Source organism: Bos indicus x Bos taurus, chromosome 3 (genome assembly GCF_003369695.1).
Source record: "Bos indicus x Bos taurus breed Angus x Brahman F1 hybrid chromosome 3, Bos_hybrid_MaternalHap_v2.0, whole genome shotgun sequence".
Lineage (NCBI taxonomy): Eukaryota > Metazoa > Chordata > Mammalia > Artiodactyla > Bovidae > Bos > Bos indicus x Bos taurus.
In genome coordinates, this window is record NC_040078.1 from 115,974,332 (window position 1) to 115,995,651 (window position 21,320).

The window sequence follows — 21,320 nt, forward strand, 5'->3', positions numbered from 1 at the left end:
TGAGGCAATACAATTCAGTGCATCAATTGTTTGTTTCACCTAGATCCTTACCCAGTTTATTATTTTCAAAAGACAAAATATTAGCACCATCCACACTTCAGAAATTACAAACAAGCATGTAGTGAAACGTTTCCTCCCCATTCATAACTTATCTGACCATTCTCCCCCCAACGGAAGTCAAGGTCATCGCCAATCTTTTGCTATTACCCACAAAGCTAACAGGGATCAACGCATGCAAATGTCATCTTGCAAGTGTATGAGCATATCTTCTGGATAATTCCTAGCAGGAGAAATGCTGGATCACATGTATGTACAAGACTGTCAAACTGCCCCCAGCGGGCTGTGCTAATTCACACTTCCGCCAGCGATGTGGGTGACTTCTCGCTTTCCCACATGCTCACTGACACAGTGCTTGTGTTTGCCAGCTGAATGGGTGAAAAATAGCATGTCATGTCGGAGTCGTTTCGGTTGTTTCGTATAGGTGCCAATGTTGAATTTATTTGGCTTGTGCTCTCCAACTATAGTAAAATCTCCCAGAATTAGAGATGTGCTTTAGTGCCTGTAAAGTCAGCCATTGTGTTTGGAAAATCGAGGAGTCTGAATCTGGCTTGCTGCCTGTTTTCTTTCTGAAGATACAGGTCCAATTTTGTTGAGGCGTATTTTACATTCTTTACATTTACCCATTCCACGTAGACAAGTCAGTCATTTTTAGTGAGTGTATTGCATTGTGCCGCCACCACCGTAAATCAGTTTTGACACGTCTCATCATTCCACCAAGATTCCCTTGCGTTACTTAATCGTTCCCCTCTCCTGCCCTTCTTCTCCAGCACTAATCTAATTTCTGCTTCCATGGATTCACTCTTTTTGGACATTTCCTATAAATGGAATCATATACTCTGTGGTCTCTTGTGTCTGGCTCCTTTCATGGCTCATCGAGCTTTTGAGGTTCACCCAAGTTGTGTTGTTCTTGTTGTTCAGTTGCTAAGTTGCGTCCAGTTCTTTGCAGCCCCATGGACCGCAGCATGCCAGGCTTCCCTGTCCTTCATTATCTCCTGGAGCTTGCTCAGGTTCATGTCCACTGAGTCAGTGACTCCATCCAGCCATCTCATCCTCTGCCACTCCCTTTCCTTTGGCTTTTTCCTTTGGTTTGCTCCTTTTTTATTGCTGAGTACCATTCTGTTGCATGGCTATTCCACATCTCACCTACCCATTCACCAACGGATGGAAATTTAGGTTGTTTCAAACATTTGGCTATTATGAGAAATGCTCCTATGAATATTTATGCACATTTTTTTTGTGTGTGTGTGTACATATGTTTTCATTACTCTTGGATCAAGTCCTAAGAGTGGAACAGAACTGCTGAGTTATTTGGTGAATTTGTGTTTAACTTTTAAGAAACCGACAAACTGGTTTTCCAAAGTAGATGCACCATTTTATGTCCCCCGCAACGTAGGAGGGTTCCTTCTTCTTGACATCCTCAACATTTGTTACCGTCTTTTATTAGTACATCATCCTAGTGTTATGAAATGACACCTCATTGTAGTTTTAATTTTCATCTTCCTAATGACACAGAGAAGGCAATGGCACCCCACTCCACTGCTGTTCTCGCCTGGAGAATCCCACGGATGGAGGAGCCTGGTGGGCTGTGGTCCATGGGGTCGCAAAGAGTCGGACATGACTGAGCAACTTCATTTTCACTTTGCACTTCCATGCACTGGAGAAGGAAATGGCAACCCCCTCCAGTATTCTTGCCTGGAGAATCCCAGGGACAGAGGAGCCTCGTGGGCTGCCCTCTATGGGGTCCCACAGAGTCGGACACGACTGATGCAACTCAGCAGCAGCAGTGGTAATGACAAGTGGTGTTGAGCATCTTTCAATGTGCTTATTAGCCATTTATCTATATTGCTTTATGAACTGTCTTTTTGAGTCTTTTGCCCATTTAAAAAAAAATGTTTGTCTTATTACTGAGATGTAAGAGTTCTTTGTACATTTTGGATACAAATCCTTTATCAAGTGTAAGTTTTCAATCACCATCTCCCAGTCTGTTCTTGTATTTGCATTTTCTTAATGGTGTCTTTCTGGATGGCGTCACCGACTCGATGGACATGAGTTTGGGTGAACTCTGGGAGTTGGTGATGGACAGGGAGGCCTGGCGTGCTGTGATTCGTGGGGTCGCAAAAAGTCAGACACGACTGAGCGACTGAACTAAACTGAACTGAACGGTGTCTTTGGAAGCCCAAAAGTTTGAATTTTGATGAGGTTCAATCTACCAGTCTTGTCTGTCAGCATAGCTTTAATCTGCATTTCCTTTATATGTGTGGGGTTGATCATCTTTTCACATGTTGAGCATTTTTTATTATCTTTCAAATCCATTCAGATTTTCATTTCTGAGAACTGTCTGTTCATATCTTTTGGCTTTAAAAATATTGGGTTATTGAGTTTTTTTTCTTATAGAGCCATAGGAGCTCTTTATATGTTAGAAAAATGATCTCTTTTCTGTGAAACGCATCACAAAAAATTCTTGCAGTGTGTCATCTGTCATTTGACTTTACTTGGAGTCAGTTTTGCCATGGAGGCTAAAATTATTTTTTAATGTAGTTTAAGTTATCTTTTTTTTCTTTTATGACTCTCGGGTCGTGCAACAGAGGTAAAAAGGTCTTTTCCACTCTGAGGTTATGACATATTTCTTTGTTGGCTGCTTTTAGTTCTTTTGTGTTTTTGTTTTGTTTGACATTTAAATCTTTTTTGATCCATTTGGAATCATTCTGGGGTGAAGTATAAAGAGACAGAGATTTAATTTTCTTCTTTTCCAGTTGACAACCTGGTTATTATAGTCCCATTCATTAAATGGTCCTTTTACTTTTCCTTATACAAGAAGGATGACAGGCTTCTTTATTATATACTAAATTTCCATGTGTATTTGGATATATTTCTTGATTTTCTGTTCTTTTTCATCTCATCATCTGCCTGTACCAATGGGCTCTTAAAAACATGTTTTAATACCTGGCAGGGTTGGTTCCTCCTCATTACCCTTCATTCTCAGAATTTTATGAGTTATTCCTGGTTATTTACTTTCTGCCCAAAGTTTAAAATCAAATTAGTCACCCTCTGCATGCTCTGACTCCCTACTCCAACAAAATGCTTTTGGTATTTTTATTTGGATCATATTATATGGATAAACTATGTTTGGGAGAGCTGAAGTATTTATAACATTGAACATTCCTACCTAAGAACACAATATGCTTTTCCATCTGCTCAGTTTCATTTTTCAGAACGTTTTAAGCTTTTATTTACACACATCACACATTTATTATTAACTTTATTCCTGGATGTTCCACCTTTGTGTCATTGTTGCTGTTGTAAATGGACTCTTCTTATATTTTCTAGATGTAGCTGCTCTTTGAACATACAAAAGCTTTCTCTTTCTGCATATTAATTTTGTAACTCCTCATCTTCTCATGTTGTTTAAGGTTTTTTTTTTTTCAGTTTATTTTCTTTGCTTTTCTAAGTACAGAACATATCTGCAGAAAGTGATCGTTTTCCCTCTTCCATTCCAACTTATTGCTCACTGTTCTTTCTCTTGTCTAAGAGTGTTCAATAGAATTCCTGTTCATCAATGGTGATGATGGGTATCCTTGCATTTTTCATGACATCAGTGTGTTTCTTGTGAATTTCTTTAAGCATGATATTAACTTGTGACCTAAAAAATATTTTGTCATGTTAAAGAAGTATCCATGCATTCCATTTTTGTCTTGTTTTCTTAATATCAAGAATGGGAGTCGACCCTGTAAAATGCCTTTCAGCACCCACAGTGATGAGCTTATGGTTTTCCCTTTCAGATCTCTTTAGATAACGCAATGTATTCACAGACATCCAAAACACAACCACGCGGACATTAACCACGCGGACATTCTGGAATAAACACCACTCGGCTGCGTTGTTTTGCTAATATTTCACTTTGAATTTTTGAATTAATACTCAAAAGTACGACTGATCTGAGGTTCTATTCATATTCCATCTTTTGGGGGATTTGGCATCAATGTGATTATACTCACTTCATAGGAAGTCTTTTTACCCTTTTGGTTTTTAACAAATATAAATGACTATACACAGGCATGCCATAATGATTATGCTTGATCTATCTTTTCAGCTTCCTCCTCTTCCCCTTTCTCCTTCTACTCCCCTCCTCCCACTCCTCCCCACTCCCTCATTAGTAACAACTGCTAAGATTCCCTGAACAATTTCAGAGGGCCAGACTCTGCTCTGAGTACATTCCACGTATCATCTCATCTACTGATTCCTCAGCCCAGGGAGGCAGGTCTTGCTGGTATCTGCATCCAGACCAGAAAGCTGAGACACAGTGGGTCAGACCCTTGCCTGAGGCTGCAGACCCAGTGAAAACTCTGATTCTTCACCACAAGGCTGTCCTGACTCTTCACTCATCTGCCTATTTAAAAAATGTTTGTCTATTTATTTGGCCATGCTGGGTCTTAGGTGTGGCAACCGGGATCTTCAGTTGAGCCATGAGAACTCTGCTAGCTGTGGCAGGTGGGATCTAGTTCCCTGACCAGGGATTGGACCCCGGGCCCTCCGCAGGGCAAGCTCTTAGCTCTTAGCCACTGGACCTCACCTGCCTTTTAAAATCATACTGCTCTGTGGCCCCCATTGCCTTGTGTATTAATTCTAGTGTATTAACCAGATGTCCTCAGTCTTCTTTTGCTTTTAGTCTGACTGCACATTAACTCTACTTTCGAGAGTTTCCCATGGACAATTTAGACATTCCACCAACATTCCTAATTCTGTAATTGTTACCTTTCTAAACTGACATGAAACATGTCTGGCTGCCTGCCAGGGTCTGTCAAGACACAACCTGTGCCGGGTAATTTAGCTGGAGAGACAAGACCGAAACATGTAAGAAAGTGAAATAACAGCGCATCAAAATGACAGTGACTCCAGGCAGGGCTGAGGAACGGCCAACAAGAGGGAGCTCATCAAGTGGGGAGGAGGGCGGGGGTGGAGGGAAGGCTTTGGCAGCTGACGTCGGCTCTGACAGGGGACGGGGAGAGGAGAGCTTCCGCCTGACCGAGAGGGCTCAGGCAGAGGAGCAGAGGGAGCCAGGGATGCTGAGCGCAGGGTCGGCAGTACTGACGAGATCTCACCTACACATGGCTTTTACCACTGCTTAGTTAGCGCTTCATGTCACTTAACTTATTACCCAACTAGCAAACACTGGGCTTCCCTGGTGGCTCAGATGGTAAAGAATCTGCCCACAATGCCGGAGACCCAGGTTTGATCCCTGGGTCGGGAAGATCCCCTAGAGAAGGGAATAGCAACCCACACCAGTGTCCTTGCCTGGAGAATCCCATGGACAGAGGAGCTTGGCGGGTTGCAGTCCATGGGGTTGAAAAGAATTGGTCACGACTGAACGACTAACACAACACACGTTAGCCTGGTTTCTTCTTTGTCAATGCCGTGAACAGTGCAGACAAGAACAGCTATTTTGGTTATCTGTGGCAAGAGTCAGCAAATCGTATCACATGGGCCAACTGTGGCCTGCTGCCCATGTTTGTAAATAAAGTTTTATTGGAACACAGCCGTTCCTATTCATTTACATATTGTCTGTGCTTTCAGGTTATAATGGCAGAGTTACTTACTATTTCTCTGCTTATGGAAAAAGTTTGCTGGGCTCCAAAATCACTGTAGATGGTGACTGCAGCCATGAAATTATAAGACGTTTACTCCTTGGAAGGACATGCCTTCATCCAACACTGTCATTTTCTGGTTTCTCTGGCTGATTCTTCTCAGAATATCGGGTGTCCTGGGTGGGCATGGTGGGTCTCCTGCCCCAGTGAGAGCTGTGACCTCCTGTGGGTCCTGAAGGGTGTGTCAGTTGCTCCATAGGCTTGGAGCCCCCAGCATTTCTGGGTCCAGGTTCTCTCCCAGGCTCTGCAAGGCTGGTGGCACATTTCATGAGCTGTGGTTCAAGCAGGTCTTCTGTGACCCCATCCCAATAAGTGAGGGTCCTCCCAGAAGCCTGACTGCCTCCTGGGTGCTCTCATCACTCCTGGGAGCTCTCCTTCCCTGTATCCTCCCTTCAGCCATGTGAAGTCGGGGCAGGAGAGTGGGGAGGGATCCGGTATGAGGGCAGGCACTGAAGAAAGCTGAGTGCTGAAGAATCGATGCTTTTGAACTGTGGTGTTGGAGAAGACTCCTGAGAGTCCCTTGGACTGCAAGGAGATCCAACCAGTCCATTCTGAAGGAGATCAGCCCTGGGATTTCTTTGGAAGGAATGATACTAAAGCTAAAACTCCAGTACTTTGGCCACCTCATGCGAAGAGTTGACTCATTGGAAAAGACTCTGATGCTGGGAGGGATTGGGGGCAGGAGGAGAAGGGGACGACAGAGGATGAGATGGCTGGATGGCATCACTGACTCGATGGACGTAAGTCTGAGTGAACTCCGGGAGTTGGTGATGGACAGGGAGGCCCGGTGTGCTGCGATTCATGGAGTCGCAAAGAGTCGGACACGACTGAGCAACTGAACTGAACTGAACTGATGGTAAGTTCCCTATGGCAACTTGTCTTCTTATTTCCTTAGTATAAGTTCCTTAAATAGCATTTATGGGTCAAAGGGTATACTTAATAAACATTTTGATATTTACTCATTCCACGGCCCTCAAAAAATGTCATGCTAATTTATGTATCCAGCTACAATGTTCGGGAGTGACTTTTCCCCACATGTTTACCCACTCCAATTATTGTCACAATCTAAAAATGTTAGCAATCTGACAGATGAAAGGAGATAGAGTAACATCGCTTTATATTTAAGTTTCTTTCCCAGAGAGTTTTAAAAAATTAATGTTTTTTAATAAGTTAATATTTTTTGCCTTCTTTTCTACCGAGGTGTTCAGGTCCCATGCTCATCACTTACTAAGAAGATGAGAATCACGTGTTGTCACATAGTCTTCAAAGAGAGGAGAAAGCATGAATTTCATTAGAAAAGTTTGAAAGTACATTAAGTGACTTCAAAAGTCACTTAATCAAAAGTATTTCCATGTAAACATCTGTAGGGACATAACCAAGACCTAATAACCCTGCAAACTCATTAACTAAGGTTTAAAGGATTGCAATTATGATATAGCTACATTTTATTTCTCAAGCATATCTGTACCTGTTGTGGGGTCTTGTTGGAAAAAATAATAGCGGAACCTCCTTCTTCTTCATTAGGGTAGTCAGGAAAAGTGCCCGTTAAGTTCCTGAGGAGGAAAAAAAAAAAAAAAGGCAGAATAAACATCCAGGAGCGCAGTCCTCTCTGCTACATTCCCGACGAGATGGCTCTGCTCAAGCTCACTGAAATGAGTGATGGTTATTAGGATGGGGCTCCCTGCCAGTTGCTGGCCGGACATGCAGTCTCTACGGAGCAGAAGGACCTGGTGACATTCAGAAGCAGGTTTCTCTCCTCAAAGCAATTGTTACTCTGAGTCAGACCTCTCTCCTTAAAGCAGACTGTCCTCTTCTGCCTCTTTTAAAAAAAAAAATTATTGCAATACTCCATGCTTGTGTTAAGAATGACGACAGAAGCACAAATTATCTCTTCCTGTTTAAAATGTAGGATAAACACAGGATTTTGAAATAAAACAGAAACATGGCATGGTTCAAATTACAGACTTGGTACTCGTGCATGACATAGGCACGCATGCTTTAGATTTCAGTGAGTCTGAGCCCCACATGTTAAGAGATAGGAATAGTCATTGTTTTCTGTAACCATATAGTTTCTATGTTCTAAAAGGCAGAATTTGAAATTTAATGTTGAGAAATTTCAGAAGGGATACAAAGTTAATTTTTCTAAGAGAAACTACTTGGACACCAGTGTTATATTTATTCCATATAGAGAAAGAAAACATTTATCAAGTTTGTTCCATTAATCCAGAATCTAAGGGTTAGAAGATGCCCATGCTCAAGATGACTCTTTATTCTCAAACTTTTGGCCTTAGTTGCTCTTGACACTCTTTTTGAAAAAACAAGTTCTATTTATTTATTTGAAAAATTCTTGGCTGCACCCTGCATCAGGTGGGATCTTAGTTCCCTGACCAGGGATCAAACTTGCACCCCCTGCATTGAAAGGCAGAGTCTTAACCACTGGACCACCTGGGAAGTCCCACTCTTGACATGCTGGATAATTTTTGATGATCCCCAAAGCTTTTGTTTATGTGAGTTCTAGCTATTGATAGTTACTGTATTAGGTATTAAAACGGCAACCTTTCTAAAATATGCATTTTCATTAAAAACAACAATAATAAACCCATTAGGTGTTCACATAAGTAACATTTTTAATGAACATATTTCCCGGAAGAAAAAAAATTAAAGAGTGCTGGTGTTCTGGCTCAGTGGAACCTAGCGGAATGCTTATATGCTTATATGTGCTTCTGTATTCAATCTGCTAGTATGTTGTTTTGGTTGAAGTATAGAAAGAAAATCTGGCCTCACGTGGATGTGTAACTAGAAAAGAGAGGAAAGTTTTAATAGCCTTTTAGATAGCTGTGAATATTCTGCTTTGACTCCACACCACAGCCTGAGGAGTGGGAGCTTCCTAAAGGCTGGTGGTGATGTAGAATCTGAAACCTTATCAAGAACTTTGCCTTCCCTGCTAAATTAAAAGTCATGTGTCTTGTGCGCTGAACAGATCTTTCACTCAGACGTGACTCTGTAACATCAGGTCTTGATCATTTCAAAACTAATGGTCCACTGACTTATGTGGATCTTCCCAAAGCTGATATACATTGCATAGCATCAAAAATCGCAGTCATCAATAACTCCTAGACAGCATATTAAAAAGCAGAGACATCACTCTGCTGACAAAGGTGTATACAGTCAAAGCTATGGTTTTTCCAGTAGTCATGTACAGATGTGCGGGCTGGACCATAAAGAAGGCTGAGCGCTAAAGAATTGACGTTTTTGAACTGTGGTGTTGGAGAAGACTCTTGAGACTCCCTGCGACAGCAAGGAGATCAAACCAGTAAATCCTAAAGGAAATCAACCCTGAATAATCATTGGAAGGACTGATGCTGAAGCTTCAATACTTTGGCCACCTCATGTGAAGACCTGACTCATTGAAAAAAACCCTGATGCTGGGAAAGATTGAAGGCAGGAGGAGAAGGAGGCAGCAGAGGATGAGATGGTTGGATGGCATCACTGAGTCAATGGACATGAGTTTGAGCAGGCTCCTAGAGATAGTGAAGACAGGGAAATCTGGCTTGCTGCAGTCCATGGGGTTGCAAAGAGTCAGACACGACTGAGCAACTGAATGACAACTCCATCAATCTCAGACTCTAAAGCTAAGCAATGGGAAGCTCTCAGACTCACAGTCTCTCAGACTAGAAGATTTCCAAACTTGTAATTTTTGCTAGAAAGCTTGAATTTTATTATTAGCAACAAATACCCTCAATTGTTTTCCTTCAGGCTTACTTGGTTCTTTTTTGAGAAAGTGTCTCCTGCGAACCTGAGTCTGAACAGCCAGAATGTCAGTCATCTTTTCAGTGAAAAATGAGGTTCCATAGAAAGGGCCTGCTCAGTCTGAAACTGGACAGGTGGCAGGTGCCCACCTTGAATGGCCTTCACAGTTTGGGGTGCAGCAGAAGGCAGTCACTCATCTCCAGGTCCCTCACATACAATATTGAAAAGCTAGGTATTCAAGAGTTAAGTCCTACAATTATTTTCTACTATGTCCTCAAGGATATTGTTAAATGAACTTTTAAAAAGGCAGGTGCATGGCAGTGAGGATCCAGATGAACTGGGGCCATTGCCTTGGGTCAAGGTTGACACCCAGCAGCTCCCTAACCATCTGCCCCCGCCCCAGCGCTTTGGCCCCCATCCCTTCTACAGATTGCCCCCCAAACATCTTAGGACAGCTTCATCCCTGTCTACATACAATCTCTCAGGTCTCCTGAACTTTGCCCGGGGGCTCACTCAGTTGGCATGGGACCAGCTCCTCAGCGTAGCTTTGAAAGGAACTGGACACAGTGCAGCGTGCGGCTGGCAGGGGAGGTCTGTGGACAGACGCATCACCCTTGGGGATGGTGGGTGACCACCCGCTAGGTTCAGTTCAGTTCAGTCGCTCAGGCGTGTCCGACTCTTTGTGACCCCATGGACTGCAGCACGCCTGGCCTCCCTGTCCCTCACCATCTCCCAGAGTTTGCCCAAGCTCATGTCCATTCATCAGTGATGCCATCCCACCATCTCATCCTCTGACACCCTCTCCTCCTCCTGCCTTCAATCTTTTCCAGCATCAAGGTCTTTTTCAATGAGTCGGCTCTTCACATCAGGTGGCCAAAGTATTGGAGTTTCGGCTTCGGCTTTCAGCTTCGGCTTCGGAATATTCAGGGTTGATATCATTTAGAATGGACTGGTTTGTTCTCTCTGCTCTCCAAGGGACCCTCAGGAGTCTTCTCCAGCAACACAGTTTGAAGGCATCAATTCTTCGGCGTTCTGCCTTCTTTAGGGTCCAGCTCTCACAACCGTACATGACTGGTGGAAAGACCACAGCCTTGACCATATGGAACTTTCTTGGCAAAGTGATGTCTTTGCTTTTCAATGCAATATCTAGGTTTTTCATAGCTTTCCTGCCAAGAAGCAATCATCTCCTGATTTCAAAGCCACAGTCACCATCTGCAAAATTATTATGTGGTAAAGATCCTGACTTGGTAAATGGTGGTTATTTATGTCACAGCTTTCCCTCAATTATAGTTTAAATCTTAATTTCACAGACATTTATCTTCAACTTTCATCATTTTGCTGATTTTCAAAATTGCCATGCGGTGCGTGCTAGAATCCGCCACTGCTGTACACTGCCTGCCACATCCCCACTCCACACCCTTCCCGCCCCCACCAACCAGTTTCCATTTGCTCTCAAATTGCTGCAACAGGCAAGGCTGAAGCCGGTTCTCCAAATGGGCATCCAAACTTCCAGATGGACCAAGTGATGCGGAAAATGGAACTCATCACATGGCTGCATGAAAAATAACCTCAACTACAGACATTTCACCCAGATCGACAGAACAGGAGAAATAAGAGGTGAGAATCATCCGAAAACGCAAAGTCTGAGAAACGAACGCGGCACTTGATAAGACAGGACTCACCAGCTATTTGTGAGCTCTGAGCATTTCATCACCTCCGAGCCAATGCTGGCACATCTCATGGGGATTATGGTGGGGGGCAGTTCTTAATTCGCTCAGTCCTGTCTGACTCTGTGCGACCCATGGACTGCAGCCCCCCAGGCTCCTCTGTTCATGGAATTTTCCAGGCAAGAGCACTGGAGTGGGTTGCCATTTCCTCCTCCAGGGGATCTTCCCCACCCAAGGATCAAACCTGCAGTCTCCTGCTTAGCAGGCAGATTCCTTACCACTAATGCCACCTGAGAAGCCCCTAAAAAGCACCTTGGAAGAGCAGTTCTCCTGGATTCCCTTACCTTCCTGCTCTCCACCCCAGTGCCCCTTCCCAATAAAGTCTTTTGCTTTGTCAATTAAAAAATGAAATAAATAAAGCAAAATAAAATTGAAAATAGGAAAATTTGAATAGGAACTCTGAATATGAAATATATTTATCAAATTTGAGATTTGTCAATAAATTAGAGATGCTTGAATATTTCTCAAAATCAAATGATACCTCCCCAGCACGAAACCTGGATCACCCCTGAAAAATTATGAAAGAATGTGAGAAGCCAGCCAGGCCCCCGCCTCGCCAGAGAATTAGCCTTCTGAGTGATGATGCCTGCCAGCTGCTCCCGCATTGGAAAGCTCCTGACATTTCTGACATTCTTTCAGCTTCTTTGATCGCTACCAACCTTAGTTCTTGACTTGGAAAGCATCACCCGCATGTTGCATACCTAGGATAATGGCCTCTGAGTCTCAGGCTCTTGGGCTTCCAGGCAGGGTTCACAATGACTCTGAAACCACAGCCATACGTGGTTTGATCCCATACTGTTCTCACTTAATTTTCTCCCCAAATCCCAATCCAAACCCTTGGTCCATGACTGGGATTTCAATGTCTCTTTGGCCCTGAAGATATATTTGTCCCGCACATCTCAGAGCCTAAGAGAATAGCCCCTGCCTGAGGCATCATGGAAGCGGGTCCCCACTGTGTCCAAGGCCAGTGGCCAACAGATCTGCCGCCTCCTCATCTTACACAGGGAGGTGGGTGGTAGCCCCCATTTTATTTTGTACAAGTGGTATCTGTCGCATAATCAGACCACCTTGCTGCCATTTCCTTTCTTGTTGTTTAGTCACTAGGTCACGTCCAACTCTTTTTAACTCCACGTCCTCTGCCAGGTTCCTCTGTCCATGGCATTTCTCAGGCAGGAACACTGGAGTGGGTTGCCATTTCCTTCTCCAGGGGATCTTCCCAACTCAGGGATTGAACCTGCGTCTCCCGCTTGGCAGGTGGATTCTATACTGCTGAGCCACCTGGGAAGCCCTGCTATTTCCTTACTGTGCCTGAAAAATGGCTTCAAGGTCTGGAGGCAGAAGCCAGGGATTGGGCACAGGAACTCTCTTGCACTCAGACGGAGAGGGGCTGGCCTGATCCGTCTGGAATGCCTGAGCATCAGAACTCACAGCAATTCAGGTGACCTCGTTCACACCTCATGAGCATCTCCGAGCAGCAGCGACCTCTTCTCGGAAGTCAGATGCTCTGCACAGGATGCCGATGGCTCATTATTTTAAACAGGAGGACATAAAATTCGGTTTAACTACAACCCTTTGCCCCAGTCAATTATTCTGGGGTGGGGTGGGGGTGCCAATGATGGAAGTCCACAGAGAAAAGCCCCAGTCCCATCCTGGAAAGAGCAGAATTCAAACGCAAATGGGCAGTCAGTCCTGAGCCCCCTGTGGTCTGTTTCACCCGTCTCACCAGTGCATTAGCATTCCTCTTCCTCGGAGGCCTTGGTTTAGACCAGTTTGGGTGTAAAATGGAAGCACAACTTGAATTTGCATTTGCGTTTCTTTAGCTGTTACTGACCAGAGAAAGCAATGGCAACCCACTCCAGTACTCTTGCCTGGAAAACCCCATGGGTGGAGGAGCCTGGTAGGCTGCAGTCCATGGGGTCACACAGAGTCGGACACGACTGAAGCAACTTAGCAGCAGCAGCAGCTGTTACTGACATTGACTGACACTTGGATACATGCTAGAGGCATTTGTGTAGCTGTCTCCTTGGTGGCTCAGTGGTAAAGAATCTGCGGGCAATGCAGGAGACCCAGGTTCGATCCCTGGGTCAGGAAGATCCCCTGGCAGAGGGTATGGCAACCCACATCAGTATTCTTGCCTGGAGAATCCAAGGGACAGAGGAGCCTGGCGGGCTACAGTTCATGGGACTGTGAAGAGTCAGACACAACTGAACGACTGAGCATGCATGCACTCCTTTCCTCTTGGACTCACTTATTAAGTAGAAATGATCATTGCATGTGGGTTTGTTGCATGCAGGTTTACACAGCATTTATACAGACGCCGTTCACAAACTGTTTCCACTTCATCCTTATAGAAATTCTGTGAGATGAGCCCTTCTCTCCATTTTGCAAAGGAGGGAACTGGAAAATGTGAGAGTTTATATGACTCTTCCAAAGGCAAACAATTCCATCTGGGAAGAGCCAAGATGCTAACCTTGGGCTTCTGCCTAGATGCCCAGGATCCGCCTACTCACAGTCACTTACTGGCTTTGTCAAAAATCCTTAGACAATGGATTGCTTGTCTTCAGCTATCAAGTTTGCATTATAAACCTTTCATACGTGGGCTTCCCTGGTGGCTCAGATGGTAAAGAATTGCCTGTAATGCAAGAGACCTGGGTTCGATCTTTGGGTCAAAAGATCCTCCGGCAAAGGGAATGGCAATCCACTCCAGTATTCTTGCCTGGAGAATTCTACGGACAGAGAAGGCTGGTAGGCTACAGTCCACAGGGTCACAAAGAGTTGGACACGACTGAGCATTCAGGCATGCACTTTCACACGCATGGACCTTTCATATGTACACATTTAACCCCACAATTCCACTATTGGGAATCCCTACTGAACTAAAAGCAGAAATATTAAAGTTTTGTGATGCATTTTTGTGCTAGCAAAAGCTGTAAAAAATAAAAACTGTAATAAGAAACTGAAAATACTCAGACTGCAGGGAATGGTTATGTAACTGTGGTCAAGCCCCAGTGTGGAATCCGGCATGGGACTAAGCTTCACCTGCTCCGCTTTAGCTTTTCACCACCAGCACTGAATAAATATTTAGGTGGATGAACACATTCAGTTCCATGAGGATGACTTGACTGTGTGTGAACAGGTGTTATTGTTTAGTTACTAAGCTGTGTCTGACTGTTTGTGACCCCATGAACTGTAGCCCAGGTTCCCCTGTCTGTGGAATTTTCCAGGCAAGAATACTGGAGTGGGTTGGCATTTCCTTCCCCAGGGGATCTTCCTGACCCAGGGATCGAACCTATGTCTTCTGCACTGGCAGGCAGGGTCTTCACCACTGAGCCACCAGGGGAAGTGCTAAGTGAACAGAGGGGATGCTAAAGACAGAATATGAAGGGGAAAAACTGGGCTGGGGAGCGATCTGGGTTATCGAAATAAAAGGGGATAGGACTTGTTCAGTCGCTAAGTCGTGTTCTATTTGCGACCCATGGATTGCAGCAGCCCAGGCCTCCCTGTCCCTCACTATCTCCTGGAGTTTGCCCAAGTTCATGTCTACTGAGTTGGTCATGGTTTAATGGCATCACCGATTCAATGCGGACAGGAGAGCCTCAAACAAGTGTGTGCTTGCGTTTGCCAGGGGCAGGGGAAGGCAAGCACTGTTCATCTGGATTAGCTACGAGGCAGGGGCTAGAGGGAGGAGAAGACTGATTTTTTTTCTGTGTATATTTCAGTATTATTTTACTTGTTACAGCAAATAGGAATCATGTTGATAATTAAATAAAACTATAAAGTAAAACAATTTATAAGAAAAAATAAATTTTATTTTTGGTTGGCTTCCTTTCTGTCTTATTTTAGGGTTCGATTACTACATAGACACTGTAATTTTAACAGTGGAAAAAATCTTTGTTTCTATAGTTGGAAAATTGTGACCTTTCTCCAGGGAAGTTAAATCCTGTTTTCTCCTGCTTGTTGGCTTTAGCAATTAAGGCAATCTAGTTATTGCGAGTGTATTTTTCCCATTCCTATTACTTTTTAAACTTAATTTATCACATGCTATTTATTCCCATGTATGTTTGTCGGTTCTGGGACTCGCTTCTTTATTTCACTGAGTTATGCTTGCACTTTGATATTAGTGTAATGCGTTTACCTTATTTTTCTTTATAATATTCTTGAAAACACAGTGCTATTTGTCCTTCCTTATTGTTCTTATTTCCCGATTTTAATCCTAATGACTTTAATAATTATGTTTTCAAGTTCAATAAATAATCCTGTTGGGATTTTAATTGAAATTGTGTCCTGTCTATAAATTACCCACAGCAGTCATGCCATCTTTCCATTTAACCAGAAACATGACGCGTCTCACCATTTATTCAAGTCTTTTAAAATTTCTTCAACATTTGTAGACGTCTTAAACTTCTTAAACTTTCATATCTCTCTCTTTCACAGTTAGTCTATCACTGATTTTAAAAAATATGTTTTTCTACTTTCTTAAAAATATCCTTCTTTCCTTTCAATGTCACTATACTGACAAAAATGTATACTATGGTATTAATTATTAGGCCCGGAGTAGGAAATGGCAACCAACCCATTTCAGTATTCTTGCCTGGAAAATTCCATGGACAGAGGAGTCTGGCGGGCTACAGTCTACAGGGTCCCAAACAGCTGGACATGACTGAGCGACTGAGCATGCAGGCACAAAATATTAGGGGACAAAAGCATCCATATTTTCCTTTCCATTTGTGGGACAACCAACCTGTAGTGTTTCCTCATTAGGTGCAGAGCTCTCTTTTGTTTTAAAAAATACTTGCTGTTTCATTCATTCACGCACGCGTTTAGAACTATGTGCCAGATACTGTTCTGGGCACAGGGAAAAAGAGTAAACAAAAGATTAAACAAATCCTTGTTTTTTATTCAGCTTCAATTTTTATTATGCTAAGAATTAACTCTTCTCTGTTTTAGAATTTTTAAAATAAGAAGTGGGCATTCCACCTCATCAGATAGTTTTTCTGCATGATCTGAAATGATTATAGTGCTTTTCCTGATGTATATAATATTGCATTTTCCTACCACGGATCTATTTATATTACTGGGAATAAACACTCGTGTCTAATTTGGAAAGACTTGGAAACCTAAAAGTCCTCTCTGAAATAACAAGTGAGTCAGAGAAGGCAATGGCACCCCACTCCAGTACTCCTGCCTGGAAAATCCCATGGACGGAGGAGCCTGGTGGGCTGCAGTCCATGGTGTCGCTAAGAGTCGGACACGACTGAGCGACTTCACTTTCACTTTTCACTTTCATGCATTGGAGAAGGAAATGGCAACCCACTCCAGTGTTCTTGCCTGGAGAATCCCAGGGACGGCAGAGCCTGGTAGGCTGCCGTCTACGGGCTCGCAGAGTCGGACATGAATGACGTGACTTAGCAGCAGCAGGAGCAGCAGAGAGAGAAAGCAGAACACAGACAAGTTGGCTATGAATCAAGAAAACAATCGCAACATATACTTCTTCATCCTACAGCATAAGGAGTCAGTAACGTAAGTGGAAGCCTCTAGTCTCCCTTCTCCTCTCATGCACCGAGGGGAGTTCTGGGAGCAGAAACTATAGAAGCACATCCCCCAGGTGCTAGACGCCCACGGCGATGCTCCAAGGAGGTGTCCCTGGGTTGCCCCGAGAAGAGCCAGGCCTTAGTTGGTGGCCACAGGACACTCGCCCTCCTGGAGAGGAAAGGGAGCCACTTTACAGGGAAGGGGCATGACTCACTTTAGGTTTTGACAGGATGATCCCTGCTCTCTGGGTCCCAGACTCTGGGCCCATGTCTTTGTGCACCTCCTTCCTCTTGAGGGGGGCTGGGACTGGGACTGGCTTGGAGCTAGCACTACACACAAGCGTGACGACACCTCCAGCCCACAGCAAGGGACTGAGGCCCGTGGTCCGGCAGCCCAGAGTCGCTGACTGCTGCCCACAGCCCGGAGGGTGTGGGTGCAGATGAGACCCTGGGCTGCAGCCTTGTGAGACCCCGCACAGAGGACGCAGCTAAGCCCAGACTCCTACCTGCAGAGACCGTGGGAGCAGCACCACAGTGTGCTTTTAAGTCACTAAGTAGGTTTGTAAGTCTGAGTGATACTGTTATGGACTCAGCCATACGTCGTGAATACGCTGTCATTAACCCAAAAACAGATTTGGGGAGCCAGACTGGTTGTGGGGAGGAGGGTTCAGAGGCTACTGCCTCCAGGCTGGGTGTGATGCCTCTTAGACCTCAGGCAGCAGCGAAGTCAGAGTCCTGGGAGGTCGGTGTATAGTAGAAGCAGTGTTAGTCGTTCAGTTGTGTCTGACTCTCTGCGACCCCATGGACTGGAGCCCTCCAGGCTCCTCTGTCCAAAGGAATCTTCAGGCAAGGATACTGAAGTGGGGTGCCGTTCCCTTCTCCAGGGGATCTTTCCAAACCAGGGATTGAACCCGAGTCTCCTACATTGCAGGCAGATGGTTTACTGTCTGCAGCCCTGGGAGGTCGGTGGGCTTGGGGCATATTTTGAAGCTAATGGGGTTTTCCAGCTGACTGTGTGCTGGGCTGAGAGAAGACGAGGAGTTGGGGTGATGCTCAGAGACTGGCTGGGTGGGTTCTCATCTGGTGGGATGAGGGGCTGTTGGGCGCAGGGCTGAGGGGATGAGGTGCCAGCTTACTTGTGGACGTGTGGAGCTTGAGATCCCCTCCCCAGGTACCTCCGCCCCTACTCCTGTATGTCAGCAGGGGTACCGGGCGGCAGTGACATCCACAACTGGAGCTCTGGGGAGCAAACGCCCCAGGTGGGGATTCATGTTTGGAGTAAACCAAACAAGAGATGGAATGGAACGCTGTGAGCCGGGATGAGGTTACCATGGATACCGAGAAGGGCAGGAATCGGAGGGAGGTGAGGGAGGAACCAGCGATGCCTTTGAGTAGCTCCTATCATATATTTTCTGTTGGATGATTTTTCTCCTCACTTTTCAGATTCCTACACTGCCATTTATGTCATGTAACCTGTATCGGCCTCAAGACAGGGCTGTAACCAATATCAGCCTCAAGACAGGGCATTTGTTGGGCAAAGCTGATGATTTCAGGAGCAGCAGAGCCCTCTTCAAGTCAGATGGCCTTTCCAGCTATTTCCTGCCCTTTCAGGCAAGGTCCTAGGGCCCTAGAAGGTAGATTCCATTCTCCATCAGCTGCTGGTTCTCTACTGTAAGCCGAAAGGCTTAAATGTGACGACCTTGGATCTTGGTTTAAAAATGCAGTGCTGGAGCTTCCCTGGTGGTCCAGTGGATAAGAATACGCCTGCCAGTGCAGCGAACACAGGTTTGATCCCTGATCTGGGAGGATTTCCCATGCTGCGGGGCAACTAAGCCCATGTGCCACAACCCCTGAGCTCCAGAGCCCATGCTCTGCAACGAGAGAAGCCACAGCAATGAGAAGGCCAAGCCCCGCAACTGGAGAGCAGCCCCCGCTCCCTGAAACCAGAGAAGGCCCACGCACAGCAGCAAAGACCTGGAGCAGTCAAGAACAATATATTAATTAATTTTTGAAAAAAGAAAATACAATGTTATTTCTGGATAACCTGATCAAGCAATCACGTTGAAATGATCTGCAAAGAATCTTCCATAGCAATATACTCATTTTTTAAGCACTCTGTGCTCAGAACTTGCTATCATGATCTCTTTTAATCCCCCCAAAAGCCCTGAGAGGTGGCTTGCTTCTGTCAATATTTTTCAGATGAGAAAACTGAGGTTTGTGCAATTTCAGCAGCTGCCCCAGCAGGGCCAAGTGTGGAGCAACCAGACAACCTGCCGGGTCGGCTGCCCTGCAGTACACTTTACCCAGACCCACGGGCAGAGCTGAGCTGATGGCCACAGAAAGCACACGAGTGGTTTAGGTTTCAGTAATAAAGCATTAAAATAAATCTGTAGACCCAATAAGGAAGCATTTAGTGGGAGCTAAATGTATAATGAAAATGGTATTTAACTGGAAATGAAGAAACCAGGGCTGCAGTCACCAATTAGAGGTGTGATTTGAGTTGGAGGAGCCTGAGCTGGAGGAGCCTGGTGAGTTTCCTTGTGTCAAATGATGCTGTTGAGCTAGGTCTGCTCATTCATTGTTAAAAAGTAAGTATTGTGTGCCTATCAGACAATTTCTAAAGTCCCTTCCAGCTCTAGAAACTATAATTTATATGTGACAATTTTAATGGGGGATGGGCAATGTTAATTTCTTACAGAATATTCAATAATTAATGTTGCTTTCTTATAAAAATACCTTCGACAGAGCTACCTGCCTTCATATTATTTTATTTAAAGGAGCTTGAGGAGGAAGAACACCCACGCCTTCTATACTTCAGTTAGCAAACGTGAGGCTGCGAACACTTGGTAAAGTTCGGGCTGATTAAGAATTTATGCATATTGTCAAAAATTCTTGCACAAACGTGAAAAGGACCAGCTCTCGAGTCTGCAGTGATTTAGAAAGCAGAACTCCTAAAATGATAAATCTCCCCCCTGAGCTCTGACATCGAGCTTCAGCGGTCCCACCGTTTCAGATGCCCAGGACAGAGATTTATCTGTGTTTCATCAAGTATGAAAAATATATGGATGGAGGGGTTTCCGGCCGGCGCCCTCCTCCCCAAGTCTTCCAACCACCTCCATTAATGTCAGCAGGCTCATAAATTTCTCCTGCGTTCTAAAGAAAGCAGCTTGTGCCACCACACAGAAGCCTCCGAAAGTGTCACTTGCTGCCTATAAATTCACTTACACTCAATAAAGGCAATTGGCTACACATGGACTTAATTACCGTGGCCCTTGTTGGGAAACTGAGGGGTTCACCGTCTCTCAAAGGAGAGGAGAGGAGAGGAGTGTATAAATCGAGGTGGTGTCTCAGCTTCACTTTACAAAATCTGATTTATTCCTTGATGTTTCTACTTATTAGTGGGCTATTTATTAACAGTTACCGCTCCAGGAGGAAGCCTCCTTCTCGATCCCAAAGTACCACTGTTGCTCAGGCTTCACTCCTACGGGAACCTCCCTGCCCTACCCTGTGCTCACGTTTATTTTATTAAAAGGAACAATATATTACCGATAACATAATCGACTATCTAGGCTTTGATGACTCTTCAGTTGAGAAAATGATTAATATACTATATTTTCACCTTTTGTCTTGAATATTTATCTGTATAGAAAATTTAATATGCAAGAACAGACCACTTCAGGAACTAATGCAGAGAATTTTCTGTTTAAACAGATGCCCATCCATTTCTGTTTACACACCTGTCGTTTTAAAGCCCAGACACCATTCATTCACTGATCCTTCTTCAGTCAAAGGAGCCTCTGCCCTTCCTAACTCAGGAGTCCAGAAAGCTTAGGGAGGCAGACACAAGGGGAAGGTAAGTGAGCAAAATGTCCATGTTTACGTTCCAAACGCGGTTCCTATGCCCTACTTTCAAAGAGAATCATTTACAGACAGCAACAGAGTGATTACAGAAAAGGGAAGCTTTAGAGTTCAAGGTTAATTCTGAAGCTCCTCTGACCTGATTCTATCAAGTGACAAGTACCTGTTTACGAAATAAAGGCATGACACTTCTTGTCTGGAGCAACACGCATGTTGACATCTGTCACCATATGACACAGAAGAGACGAGTCTGTTGAATGAAACCCAAAGTCTTTATATCTAAATGATAGCCTGTCCAGCCTTGCAGGGTATTAAGTGCCCATAAAGGCTCTCAAGCCATCCAACTTTCACAGTTAAGAGTGGCTTCAGCAGAAAGCCAGGAGATTTGGGGGCTTTCACATCTCCAGGATAATACTGGTTTAATTTTTTCAGTGATTCTCTGACATTCCTAGGGGGACTACCTACACTTTCCCTCCCCTGTGAAGGGCTGGCCGTGCCTGTAGCCCAAGGCTGTGTTAAGTTGCTCCAGTCGTGTCCGACTCTTCGTGACCCCGTGGACTGTAGCCTGCCAGGCTCCTCAGCCCATGGGATCTCCACACAAGAACACTGGAGTGGGTTGCCACGCCCTTCTCCAGGGGATCCTCCCGACCCAGGGATGGAACCCGCGTCTCCTGCATTGCAGGTGGATTCTTTACCACAGAAACACTGGGAAAGGCTACTCAAAGTATTATCCCAGGTCCAGGACTCTTAGT

At 44.7% G+C, this 21,320-nt stretch overlaps 1 protein-coding gene across 1 annotated transcript in view; it reads right to left on the reverse strand.

The window, feature by feature from the left end:
- Positions 1–21,320, reverse strand: part of IQCA1 (IQ motif containing with AAA domain 1) — a 187,557-nt gene that overhangs the window by 98,925 nt on the left and 67,312 nt on the right. The window contains exon 7 of the mRNA XM_027537993.1: positions 7,171–7,255. Within this exon, the coding sequence (XP_027393794.1) occupies positions 7,171–7,255 (85 nt within the window). The remainder of the gene's footprint in view (positions 1–7,170; positions 7,256–21,320) is intronic.